This window comes from Strongylocentrotus purpuratus, unplaced genomic scaffold (genome assembly GCF_000002235.5).
Source record: "Strongylocentrotus purpuratus isolate Spur 01 unplaced genomic scaffold, Spur_5.0 spur5_scaffold_16, whole genome shotgun sequence".
NCBI classification, from domain to species: Eukaryota; Metazoa; Echinodermata; class Echinoidea; order Camarodonta; family Strongylocentrotidae; genus Strongylocentrotus; species Strongylocentrotus purpuratus.
In genome coordinates this window covers 23,055,327-23,069,269 of record NW_022145601.1, presented here as the reverse complement: position 1 = coordinate 23,069,269, position 13,943 = coordinate 23,055,327, and the positions used below count along the sequence as shown (strand labels likewise).

General features: G+C 41.6%; 1 protein-coding gene across 2 annotated transcripts; it reads right to left on the bottom strand.

The window, feature by feature from the left end:
- Positions 1 to 597: 597 nt before the first annotated feature.
- On the bottom strand, positions 598 to 12,361 carry LOC576834 (trichohyalin). 2 transcript variants are annotated; one of them, XM_030987071.1, is made up of 10 exons: positions 11,980 to 12,361; positions 10,419 to 10,466; positions 9,028 to 9,239; positions 8,165 to 8,254; positions 7,602 to 7,752; positions 6,380 to 6,562; positions 5,177 to 5,482; positions 4,716 to 4,918; positions 3,037 to 3,550; positions 598 to 2,664 (listed from the first exon to the last, which is right to left on the bottom strand). In XM_030987071.1, exons 1-10 carry the CDS (start codon positions 12,347 to 12,349, stop codon positions 872 to 874), a joined length of 3,870 nt encoding a protein of 1,289 aa, XP_030842931.1. In that variant the 5' UTR covers positions 12,350 to 12,361; the 3' UTR covers positions 598 to 871. The 2 variants fall into 2 exon arrangements, with proteins under 2 accessions (XP_030842931.1, XP_030842930.1); XM_030987070.1 differs by having other exon boundaries at positions 598 to 3,550.
- Positions 12,362 to 13,943: the final 1,582 nt, after the last annotated feature.

Genomic DNA, 13,943 nt, shown 5'->3' with positions numbered 1-13,943 from the left:
TGTACTTTACATGTACTTTACATTAAATAGATCAGATTTGAAATGTAGTTCTTTTTTTCAAAGAAAGGATTTATGACGGCTGTGCACTAAATTCATTTGGAAGTGTACAGGTTGATGTTATTGCTTCTCTATTGAAATAAATGATTACTTTGTGAAATTTACCTTCAGAAGCGCAATTTGATTTATTTTATATTGTCAACAACCTAAATCATAATCCCATAGGCGTAGACAGGGGGCATAAGGGGGCATGCCCCCATATTCTGCCCCCGCAAAATACAAAAACATAACATGCAGTACCTCCTGCTTGAGGTAGGAATTGTATTCCCCCCCCCACACACACGGACTCATACCATTACGCATCGCGCACCCACACGCACATGCATACGAATGGGAGGGGGGGGGGGTCCCAATAAAATTCAATGACTTTGCATTAATTAAGCACCGCTCATCGCCTCAGCTATATAGGTGAACTGGTTGGGTCCACATGTTGTGTCGTCACCGTAACTTCGGCAAATTTGACCCCCGTTGTCCCGTAATTTGGAGTGGTGCGGAAAATTGAGAGAGAGAGAGATGGAGAGAGAGAGAGAGAAGAGAGAGAGAGAGAGAAGAGAGAGAGAGAGAGAGAAGAGAGAGAGAGAGAGATGGAGAGAGAGTTCCCACTTAACCAACACAAAATGCATACATCGTAATAGTCACCAGACTGCACGGCAGTCTTTTACATGCATATCCACTAATAAATTGCTTTACCCCATGCTATAAGCCCCCCAAACACCTACATGATCCTACTTTTCCAAGCCTATCCGCCCAATAGATATCACATTTGCCCAAGTCAGCCCACCCTATAGATTATATGTAATCCTCATCCATGCAGTTAGGGTGCAATTGCCTTTTCCAGCAGTTCGAGGAGCCGTTCCCATTTCTTGACGTCGACATTGCCATTGTCTTCTTCGCCACGCTGTTCATCCTCCACTAGATCCTCCTCTCTTGCGCTCCACTCCTCACGGGCACTCCACTCCTCACGGGCACTCCACTCATCCCTTTCACTGAATCCTTTCAATTCCATATTATCCTCCTCCACTAGATCCTCTTCTCTTGCACTCCACTCCTCACGGGCACTCCACTCCTCACGGGCACTCCACTCATCCCTTTCACTGCCTCCTCTCAATTCCATATTATCCTCCCCCTCATCCCATTCACTGGCTCTTCTCAATTCCATATCATCCTCCTCTTCATCCTCCTTCTTTATTTCACGCAAGAGCAGCTCAAGTTTCAAATCCCGCACCATTTCCTTGAACTTCTTGTCCTCAATCTCAACTGAAGTGTCTTCTTCACTTAACTCATTCTCCGGCGCAAGCTCACCACGCTTATCCTCGACGTCACCCGCCATGTCGTCTTCCCTTGCAATTGCCTTTTCAAGCAGTTCGAGGAGCCGTTCCCATTTCTTGAAGTGGGAATTCCCATTGTCTTCTTCGCCACGCTGTTCATCCTCCACTAGATCCTCTTCTCTTGCACTCCACTCCTCACGGGCACTCCACTCCTCACGGGCACTCCACTCATCCTTTTCACTGAATCCTTTCAATTCCATATTATCCTCCTCCACTAGATCCTCTTCTCTTGCACTCCACTCCTCACGGGCACTCCACTCCTCACGGGCACTCCACTCATCCTTTTCACTGAATCCTCTCAATTCCATATCATCCTCCTCCTCCTCATCCTCCTTCTTTATTTCACGCAGGAGCAGCTCAAGTTTCAAATCCCGCACCATTTCCTTGAACTTCTTGTCCTCAATCTCAACTGAAGTGTCTTCTTCACTTAACTCATTCTCCGGCGCAAGCTCACCACGCTTATCCTCGACGTCACCCGCCATGTCGTCTTCCCTTGCAATTGCCTTTTCAAGCAGTTCGAGGAGCCGTTCCCATTTCTTGAAGTGGGAATTCCCATTGTCTTCTTCGCCACGCTGTTCATCCTCCACTAGATCCTCTTCTCTTGCACTCCACTCCTCACGGGCACTCCACTCATCCTTTTCACTGAATCCTTTCAATTCCATATTATCCTCCTCCACTAGATCCTCTTCTCTTGCACTCCACTCCTCACGGGCACTCCACTCCTCACGGGCACTCCACTCATCCCTTTCACTGCCTCCTCTCAATTCCATATTATCCTCCCCCTCATCCCATTCACTGGCTCTTCTCAATTCCATATCATCCTCCTCTTCATCCTCCTTCTTTATTTCATGCAGGAGCAGCTCAAGTTTCAAATCCCGCACCATTTCCTTGAACTTCTTGTCTCCAATCTCAACTGAAGTGTCTTCTTCACTTAACTCATTCTCCGGCGCAAGCTCACCACGCTTATCCTCGACGTCACCCGCCATGTCGTCTTCCCTTGCAATTGCCTTTTCAAGCAGTTCGAGGAGCCGTTCCCATTTCTTGAAGTGGGAATTCCCATTGTCTTCTTCGCCACGCTGTTCATCCTCCACTAGATCCTCTTCTCTTGCACTCCACTCCTCACGGGCACTCCACTCCTCACGGGCACTCCACTCATCCTTTTCACTGAATCCTTTCAATTCCATATTATCCTCCTCCACTAGATCCTCTTCTCTTGCACTCCACTCCTCACGGGCACTCCACTCCTCACGGGCACTCCACTCATCCTTTTCACTGAATCCTCTCAATTCCATATCATCCTCCTCCTCCTCATCCTCCTTCTTTATTTCACGCAGGAGCAGCTCAAGTTTCAAATCCCGCACCATTTCCTTGAACTTCTTGTCCTCAATCTCAACTGAAGTGTCTTCTTCACTTAACTCATTCTCCGGCGCAAGCTCACCACGCTTATCCTCGACGTCACCCGCCATGTCGTCTTCCCTTGCAATTGCCTTTTCAAGCAGTTCGAGGAGCCGTTCCCATTTCTTGAAGTGGGAATTCCCATTGTCTTCTTCGCCACGCTGTTCATCCTCCACTAGATCCTCTTCTCTTGCACTCCACTCCTCACGGGCACTCCACTCCTCACGGGCACTCCACTCATCCTTTTCACTGAATCCTTTCAATTCCATATTATCCTCCTCCACTAGATCCTCTTCTCTTGCACTCCACTCCTCACGGGCACTCCACTCCTCACGGGCACTCCACTCATCCCTTTCACTGCCTCCTCTCAATTCCATATTATCCTCCTCCACTAGATCCTCTTCTCTTGCACTCCACTCCTCACGGGCACTCCACTCATCCCTTTCACTGAATCCTCTCAATTCCATATCATCTTCATCACCCTCATCTTCCTTCTTAAGTGCAACTCTCTTACTATGATCGAGCTGGTTTTCTAGCAAGTTGACGAGCTTTTTGACTTCTTCCAGTTCTTTCTTTACTTCACCTGCACCCTCGGCCAGGAGACCAACGCTTTTCTTCGTAGCCGTTTCTGGTTGATAGAAGCAGTAGAAGATCTTGACATTATGGCCCGTATTGCCGGGTTTAGGATGTTCTCCATCCTGCATCGTGGTGGGATTGGCTTCCATGGTAGCCCACTCGAGAGATTCCTCCGTTACAGTCATGCCAAGTACCTACACGAAAAATGTCAAGACTACTTGTAAAGCCTCGTTCATATTTGAGTGTAACATCTTATATTGTATCTCAGAGGCCACTGAATATCAGCGCACCGTACCTTTTCAAGGAATACATGCTGCCAGGTACTCATTAAAAACCTCTAATTGAGGAGAGCCAACTTAAAACAAAATGCCTGTTCTATTAGCGCTTTAAGTTACTCGGTAACATTGTTGAAGGTTGATGAGAAAACTACGTAATTTGTGTATGAAATGTTAAATTCCTTTATCTGTACTAACCCTCTACGATGTAAAAAAAAAATCCCGAAAACATTCTCAAACCACAAAGATATTTATGGTTTTCTTTGAAGGCATCACTGTGCGACACCCTCTTACAATAAATTCTCCTAACCATCTTTGAATAGATCAGATCTCAGTTGTTCCTGAATCATGAATCATGAATAATGGTCTGTTGTCACTCAAATTTTCAGACCATCTTTATTGTACATCTATATAGCATTGAAGCCACTACCTTAGCACCGTCTTCTCTCATCTGAATAATGTTACCAAGTACCTTCAAAGTGCCAGGTAGACAGGTCTGGTATACCAAACTAGAGAAGGAGATGTGGACGTGTCGTGGTATAGAGGTTCGTTCACTTGATTCTCAATAAAAGGGTTGAGGGTTCGAATCCCAGCCCGGCACTGACGTCTGTTGGCAAGATATTAATCCACATCTGCCATTCTACACCAGGGGGTGTTTCACAAAGATCCTAAGTTGAACTTAACTCTAAGTTGGACTTGACGATCAGGGAAAGCCTTTAGCATCATTGAAAATATTTTTAAAAAGTTATTTCAAAAGGCACAAAATGTTAGTTCAAATCATTCATATTTTCTATTATCAAGGAGATTTCATGTTCTTGATGTAGAATTTATTAAAAGTCTAAAATACTTCAATTTTCGACAGTAGAGCCAGTCATGTGTGCGACCCACTGTGAATAAATACGGAAAAATTACAGTAGGTGAAATCGCAGCTTTACTACCTGTCTAGTGTTGTTAGGTTTTGGCAGGCACCTTGAAAGGATACGTACCGCACATAGATTCGAACCCTCAAAGAACGTTAGTACCGGGATAGGGTTCGAACCCTCAGCCATTTGAAGATGAGTCAAGTGACCCTCTAGACACTTACCGTCTGACATGCCCCATGGAATTTCATGAGGTAAAAGCTGCTTCCCGCTGGTAGGATGATTGGGTTGGCGGCACTGCCGTCTTCACGGCAACAGTACTCGATTTCTGTTGGTCCACCGGTATAGGTCCCCGAGGGCATTGTGTTATAGTCCGGGTCAACCGCTCTACTTACATCGTTCCATCTGATGTTACCACTCGTGAACCCTAGAATATTTGATACAATATTTGATCAGTCAAACCTATAATCAATGCCATCCAATGGAAACAAATAACCTCGCCACTGAAGACAAGAGACTAGGCTATACAACACAATGTTCTTTCTAAAGAGAGAGATAGAGAGAGATGTATTCATGTATGTTGTCACTGAAGACACATATGGCCTTTATAGAGATGGCCTTCCATCGACCCACCCTCCCCCTCAGAGGATTTGGCAATATCCAATCCCTTTAACATGAGACTTACCGTCTGGACAAGTTGTGCCAACTTTGTAGATGCAGTACACACCAGGCATCCAAGACCACGAGCTTGATGAAGCTTTTGGGGTGGACTTGACGCAGTAGTAGCTCCTCAAGGACTCATTGTCACAATAGTTGGTCAGATGATTCCCCTTGGAGCATGTGTTGGCCCCGGCTGTGTCCGTGTACTGGTACAGCATGCCGAAGTCCCACGTAAATGGTGATGCCGGGCAGGTATCCCCTGCTAGTGTCGCCGCCTCGGGAAGCGCGTATTTTCCGTCCGGCCATGTCAGCGTCATTTCCACCTGAATGTCTACCAAAATCGACAAGAAAGAACCAATAATTTGTTTACATAAAGTTTTTATTCTTTCCTCACATAAACAAACAACTGCAAATAAGATTCACATTTAATACAGAATATACAAATACATTTTCACATAAACCAAGTTACCAATCAATTAACATTTGTAATGCATTGCCATGATGCATGACTCAGAGTACAATATTCGAGAAGTGAATACATGAATCAAATCTGTTATATTGCTTTTAAAAAAAGTAATAGTTGCCCTTTGCTGGACTTCGGTTTGAACTAGAGTCAAGTTTACAGAAGGAAACAATTTTGCAGTATACTCCAGTAATTTTATTCTCTCTATTATCTTGACTACATCATCGCGTCGCGTTTAACTGAGTCATTATAATTCAGTACTCGGTATTTACATGATTCTCAGCCAAACAGCTTGGACATCCTACCTCTTTGCGTCAGCCAAACAGCTTGGACATCCTACCTCTTTACGTCAGCCAAAGAGCTTGGACATCCTACCTCTTTACGTCAGCCAAAGAGCTTGGACATCCCACCTCTTTGCGTCAGCCAAAGAGCTTGGACATCCTACCTCTTTACGTCAGCCAAAGAGCTTGGACATCCCACCTCTTTGCGTCAGCCAAAGAGCTTGGACATCCCACCTCTTTGTGTCAGCCAAACAGCTTGGACATCCTACCTCTTTACGTCAGCCAAACAGCTTGGACATCCTACCTCTTTACGTCAGCCAAACAGCTTGGACATCCTATCTCTTTACGTCAGCCAAACAGCTTAGACATCCTACCTCTTTGCGTCAGCCAAACAGCTTGGACATCCTACTTCTTTGCGTCAGCCAAACAATGCCCCGTGTACAAAGTGAAAAATCGTCAGCTAAAAGCTACATATAATTATTACCTTCACTAGGAGTGACATCATTGTAAGCGGGATAATCATTGAAAGCTGTCAAGATGTTTGCTTGGATAGTTCCTCTTTGCCAATTGGCTGGGCAATCTCCGCTGGTTTCATAGTCCGTCTGTCTGGTCCAGAACTTGGAATCCAACACTTCATTGAGCCCTATGAGATCTATGCTGATGGGTTCTAGAAGACATTCAGAAAGTTGATGAGGAAAAAGAAAACAAGATTTTTTTTTTTTTGTCTTTTAACGAGCGCTAACGGGTACGATGACAAAATTAACGGTTAACTATTTATCTTTTAATTCATGGATTGTTAAACTTTGTGAATAGCACTCGATGGCTTAATTGCACGCAACTTACAGAATATGCAAATCAAATGAGAATATATTCGATATAAACGCATGTTTGTACAAGAAATAAGACGTTTTATACCACAGGAGTGCTTAAGATTTTAGCATATGGAAGTAATTTTCAAAGTTCATCAATAAATATTCGATATATAATAGTAAGATGAACTTTCTATCGCACAGAACTTAATTTTAGGTAAAAGTTATAGGGTTACACTGAGATATTTTGTCAAAGGAATAAGAGCAATGAACGGGCTGGTGAGCTCCGGTACGAGATCTAGGTTGCCGACGTTTCGATCAGTATGCTCTCATCTTCTTTAGGAGGATGACAGTCATATTGACGAGTCCGACACCAGAACTTGTTGCAACTGGTGCTGCTGCTGTTGTTGCTGTTGTTATTGTTGTTTGGAACCCTAAACCCAATCGCAAATACTTTCGAAAACTCAACTCAAGAGCGATTTCGATACGCTATGGTAATACCCTATAGAAATCAGGTTCGAATTAAGGAATATGTCATTGTTAAATTCGCACATTTTAAAGAGTGTCGTACAAGGCCATTGGAATTGCCTTAGGTTGATTTGTTAAAAGTAGCTGCGATAATGTTCCTTTAAAGCAATACTGCTCTGATGATGTACCCTTCCTCCCTAGCGCTCTGTTTATTGCACGGAGCCACCGCATGGTCAACTTGCCAACAGTACGTTACACAATACTTAATTCGCAGACACAGGACTAGATGTGAGAACCAACATCGCAGCTAGGGAAGCAGCGAGCTACAGTTGACATGAGAAGGCCATTGAGGGCATTTTGCGATACAGTAGTGCTTCTAGTACAGTATGGCTTTAAGAATTAGTACCAATTTTCAAAAAATACACGTACCATTATACTCCAGGCTGCCCACTGTGTACTCTTTGTAGACTTTGCCGAACTTGTCCTGCGACGCTGCAGTCTTGGTGAACCTGTCCATGTTCACTGATAACGATGCAGAGACGATTTTGTAGCTACCTCCAACACTTACGCTGTTGGACATCTGTTTGAAGAACAAGGGACCGGGACAAGGTGTGATAGATGTTCGTGCGAGAAAAAATGAATATAAATCATGGTTCAAACTACGTCTTTCGGGTGGTGACGTTAAAGGTCAGTCCCCAGACGTAAATAATAATATCTGATTGATACACGTCTGTAAGAACCCAATTACACACATATACACACGCACACGCACACGCACACGCACACACGCACGCACACACACATACACACAAACCCACGCACACACACATACACACACCCACCCACACACACAAACACATACACGTTCAAGAGGGTTTAAGTAAATACTGTTCAGTTCACTCCAAAACTCCAAAAATAATCATAAACGCGTACGCGCGTGTTCTTGTCACAACTTTCTCTCTAAATAAGCTATGGTTCACGTTATCACTTACATCTCGCGTGGAATCTTTGATGAAAGATGACGTGTCCTCACGATAGGTTGTGCCCGAACGAGACCCCAATTGAGCTTCCGTCACAACGTGCTACATTGGTAAAACAAGACAAAAAGATACAAACGTCTTTAAAGGAAGGAAAGTTGTAAAGGCCATCTGTATTTCCTTCTTTTAAAAATAGAAATCAAACTGGGAATCGACCGTTCTGGCATTTGACTTTGCGTCAGTGGTCCTTTGAACCACCATGTGTTATTGACGGTTACACGAACTGAAAGCAAAATGATCCATGATCAATATATATATAAATAAGTATTGCTGTGAATCATTGGCTCGTTCTTTTACCATTTATCCATTTCCTACACCTGTATAGAGAGAGACTAGTCTAATGTGTAGCCAAACATGCCAAAGGCAGGCGCGGTTCGGTTCTAGAAGAACAATAGTATAATGTTATTATTAGTAGTAGTATTAATAGTATTGGTAATATTATTATTATCTTTATTATGATGATGATTGTTGTTATGATTATCATTATTACTTCAATTATTGTTATTGTTATCATTATCTGTTTTTTTAATTATGATGATAACGATGATTATTTATTATTATTATTATTGCAATCATCATTATCATTATTAGTGTAATTATTATTATTATTACTATTATTATTATCATTAACATTATCATTAATACAATATTATTATCATCATTACTATTATTGTTGTTGTTGTGATCATTGTCATTATTATAATAATCATCATCAGGATCATGATCATGATCATCATTATCATCATCATCATCATCATCATCATCATCATCATCATCACCATCATCATCATCATAACTAAAGGGGAGGAAAGCCTCACCGTTCCCCAGTCGGAGAGGAACGTCATGTAGGCCGCTCTGTCGTAGGTAGTGGGCAGACCGCAGACGGCAACACGGAACTCTCGACTGGGCTCGAACCCGTCAGTGTTGGCCAGGGTCGTCAGGTAGCGAATACTGCCATAGTTCTCGATCGTTTGCTCTGAGAAGTACACGTAACCCTTGGTACTTTCATCATTCTTGATGGACTGGTATTCTGCAAGCATGGAAAAATGAAGTGTTAAAAAAAGATACATTTTGACACCTTTGATCGACACTTATCCTCTGTGTTTTTTTTCTTCTGGGCTATAGTACTGTGTTTAATTTTAAAAAAGTTTAATTTTTTTTTATGTACAAAGCATTGTCTGATTTTCTTTTTTTTTAATGTAAAAAGAAGTATGCATATTACGAATACTTGTCATCTGCACATTGTAACGTTGACGACTCTAGCACTATTCTGAAGAAGGTTTTATAACAATCTTTAAGTTACCTTAAATACACACATATAAGTCGCTTTCCATTATGATCATGAGGTCTAGATAATTTGAAATAGACCTACCTCGTAAAGAGAAAACAACTGAAACTCTCAAAGGAAAATTTTGTAAGATTGAACAAATTCTGTAGAATATTAAGTTCATTGAGTACGAACCGGTTCGAACACATGTATTATCGTAAATATTACTTGAATTTGTGTGATCCTTGTAATATGATTATCGTATCATTTTTAAAGCATTACATTCATTGCAAGGTGATTATAAAAAAGAGTTGCCGTAAGATTCGTGGTCAATAACAATATTGATAAAATGATGATGGTAATAAAGATAACAACTATGACAACATCAACACTGATTGATTGATGCTAATAGTGAAAATGTTCTGTGCCAATTTACTAGAAAATCGTTCGAAAATAAAAAAATAAATTTCTAAAAAAGAAGTGCGATATTTTTTATTAATACTTAAAAATAATTAATTTTTAGATTAAACTGAAACAAATCAGTTAAGCATAATGGAGCGGGCTATAGGCGTCCATTTTGTGAGACAAAATGGTGTTAATACTGGCTTATATACCGAGGGGGGGGGGGACATTACAACGGGCCCCCCACACTTTTTAAACGCATTTGGCATGCCCCAAGAGGCACCTATGGGATTACTATGGGATTATTCTTAATTGTTATTTTTTGTGTTTATTCTATTTAAAACAAAAAATTCCCGTCCGAAATTCTTCGGAATTGAGCCACCCCCATTTTACAAAATCCTGGAACCACCGCTGAGCGTGGTAACAAATCGGATAGACAGTTTAATCCTAAATGATTGTCGATAGGCCCAACTGACAACGTTCCGCCTACACATAGCATGACCCCCCTTTATAATTAACGTGTAAGGAAAGCTTTCTTACGATGGCTGGCAGCAAACTGGAAGCTAGCGAAGACAGCTGAAACGTCAACTAAAGAGTGAAAAGAAAAAATGAAAGGGACAAAAATACAAAACTTATCAATTATACTATTCGTGGAGTCATGTATAGCTTGGCATATTAATGGAATATATAAAAGGTGAGAAGAAATGCATGCCATAGCAGGATAGACCATACAAGCTAATGATCAGCTTCTAAAGACAGACATAATCAACAGTAAACTGGTTCTTAAAGATAAACTTTAGTACTGGAAATGCGATTGCATTGTGAAAGAAAAGGTGTGAAAGGATCAGAAACAGTTGATCATGTAGCATGTAAGTATTGGTGTGCACTGCAAGGTTCTGGAGTCATCAAACTCATAATAAATTTGACCGAGTCTTGGTAAAGTAACAAGCACTCACATAGAAAGCTATACATGGGACAACACACATGGTGTCGGGGCTAGTACTACCTTGATTTCCTTGTCTTTCTATGCTCATTACCCAGCCAGTATACATTATCTTCCAACATTGTTTGGCACATGTCATTTATTTGTATTCTTGAACATTCAGTGTAAGTTTCGTTTGATTCTGTGAGAATTAATTTTTTTTTTTACCAGTACTGCAGTTTATCTTTAACTACTATATAAGGCCTTGACGCCTGGATTTTCAATAGAACTGAACTCGGAAATGTCAAAGCACGGAATAATGATAACGGGGATTTCAGCCGTATCAGGACAATTAACCCCTGGACAATAACCCTCCGGAAAGTTACTCCCGGAAAACTACCCCCAAGGACAATAACCCCCTGGAATATTACCTCCCTAAATATTATCCCCCAAGGACATCGACCCCCCCCCCCCCCCGAGGACAATTATCACCCGGAAAATTACCCCCTAGGAAAATCCCCCTCAGAGGACAATTACCTCTCCCCCCCGAAGAAAATCAGGGCAGACTTCCCCTTTAATGAACAGGGGTAATTTTCGGGAAGGGGGGGGGGGGTGGGGTTAATTCTCTCGGGGTTGGTTGTCTTAGATTGTCCTAGGTTGTCCTGGGGGGGGGGTAATTTACCTAGGGTTATTTTAGGGGTGGGGTAATTTTCCATTGGCCGGGGGTAATTTTCCAGGGGTAGTTGTCTTTGGGGTGGTTGTCCTCGGGATGTAATTTCGGGGGGGGGGGGGGGGTAATTGTCATTGGCGGGTAGTTTCCCGGGGGTAATTGTCCGGGGGTGATTGTTCAGGGGGTAATTGTCCTAAAACCAATTTAAAATTATAGATTTTGCTCCATCCTTACCCTTTATTTATACAGAAAACGAAAAAACGAAATATCCGTGCGTGTCTCAAGGCGCAATGAATTAAACTTTCATGACGTCATCTATGTCGAAACTCAAAACTGTGTGACTTTAAAGGTTTTCTTACATACTGACTGGGAAACTGAATTTTCTATCCTATGTTTTGTCAGGGTTTCGAACCAGCAAAGATTAAACAACGTAGGAACCGGATTAAAATAAAAAGAATAGCAATACACAGATACCTATGGATCCTATGGATACAAAACGAGCAGCTTACCATCGACATTCACCTGATGGGAGAGCTTCTTGGCGTAGCTCTTCGTTCCGTAAAACGTATCTTTCTCTTGCGACGTGTAAGAGCTACTACGTCGCACGAAATCCACTTCGTCGGGCACTCGGTACTCGTTGTCGGCCGTCACTTTCCCGTTGTCGTAGGTGAGTTTCAAGACACGCCGAGTCGTCAAGAGCCCGGGGTCGACCCCTCCAGTCTTTTGGTTACCCTCGGGGTTTCCCTTGATGATGTCGTAGGAGATGCCGACATATTTAACCTGTTCGGGAACGGGCTTGGTAGAAGCGCCCAGTGATAGCGCGGGCAATAGGAAGAGGAGGGTGAACACACAACCGCATACACTACGTGGTGTCTCCATTGTGAAAACAGATCTAGACAAAGAGGCCGAAAGAAAGAAGGAATGAAAGAAGAAAGAAGAAGAAGAAGAAGAAGAAGAAGAAGAAAACAAATGTATAAAGCCTTACAATACATCGATTACATAACGTTTGTATCATGCGAATGTATAGTGCAAAAAACAACAACCACGCAATCTACAAAAAACAGCCACAAACCGCATAGACCTATTAATTTTGATGCTTCAATACAGTTCTTAATAGCTACAACTCCCTCAGATGTTTCACACAATGCCTGTCAGTGAAATTCTCGTGTAAAAAAGGCAACTTAACCCGTTGACTACTGAATTATCTAATTCCCATAGGCTTAACACAGGGACCACCAGGTTCCAGTAAGCAATGGGTTAAACGGTTACTTTATTTATTACAAGTTACACCCGGTCCACACGAGACCCCAATTAGAATTGCGTTTGATATTACTAGGCTTATAAAGCCGGAGAAGGAAATTGATACAGGAGTTTTGTAAGTGTTTGCACAATTTGTAATGTTCCCTATGACCGTTATAAAATGTCATTAATTAAGAAAAAGGTATTGACACATTGACATTAAAGAATAAAGAGAACATCAATGCTGAAGAAATCTTCGTCTAAATAATTATCCATTTGTCAAATGAGTTGAGTATTTTAATATAAGCCCCCCCCGCAAACACACACACACACACACACACACACGCACGCACGCACGCACACACACACACACACACACACGTGCACAGACTGAGGTGGATATTCCAATATAAAGGTCATCCTTCAAGGTTTTCATTACTTTTATTGATTGAAGATGATGACAATTTTTCCCACCGTATATTTGAATAAGAAATACCCCGCGGAGTTTAGTCTATGAACCTTTCATCAATTTGTATAAAATCTTTCGATGTTCATCCAAAAGACTAATCCTTTATATAACATGATATCTTAATTCCATCCCTGTAAAACTGATAAATGTAGTCAATACGAGAGACCCAGATGAATTTGAACCCGCATACCAATATCATAAATACTGACAATAGGAATACAGACATACAATAATCATTCCATGCTATTTGATCTGCCAATGAATATACCACCAAGCCTGAATAATTATAGAGGCCGTGTGAACTTACGAGCGATACCGGGTCAAAAGAGGCCCACTTTGAACGGCCTGAAGAAAATATAAATAATAATAATTTATTTCTATACCGTAAATTGCATAATGCTTCTCAGCGGTTTAGAAGAAATATAGGTGATAAGTCAAGGAAACAGAATTAGCATTTAATACATTACATCAAATCAAAGTTCGAAAGTTCGAAAAATTGTTGTTAAAGTGAGATTGTTCTTCAATGAGATAGACAGAGAGGGAATAGTAATCGCAGTGTTTAGTCTATAAGCCTTTCATCAATTTGTATAAAATCTTTCATTTTCTTCGGTTTGCTACGATTTGCAAAGTTGTTTTTCCTAAACCAATAATAAAAAAGATGACACATGTTTTATTTCATTTATCAAAATTATGAAAATTACCCTAAGTTTTCACGTTTTGCAAAGTGAATTATACTTTGTTAATTCTGCATCGAATAAGAACAAA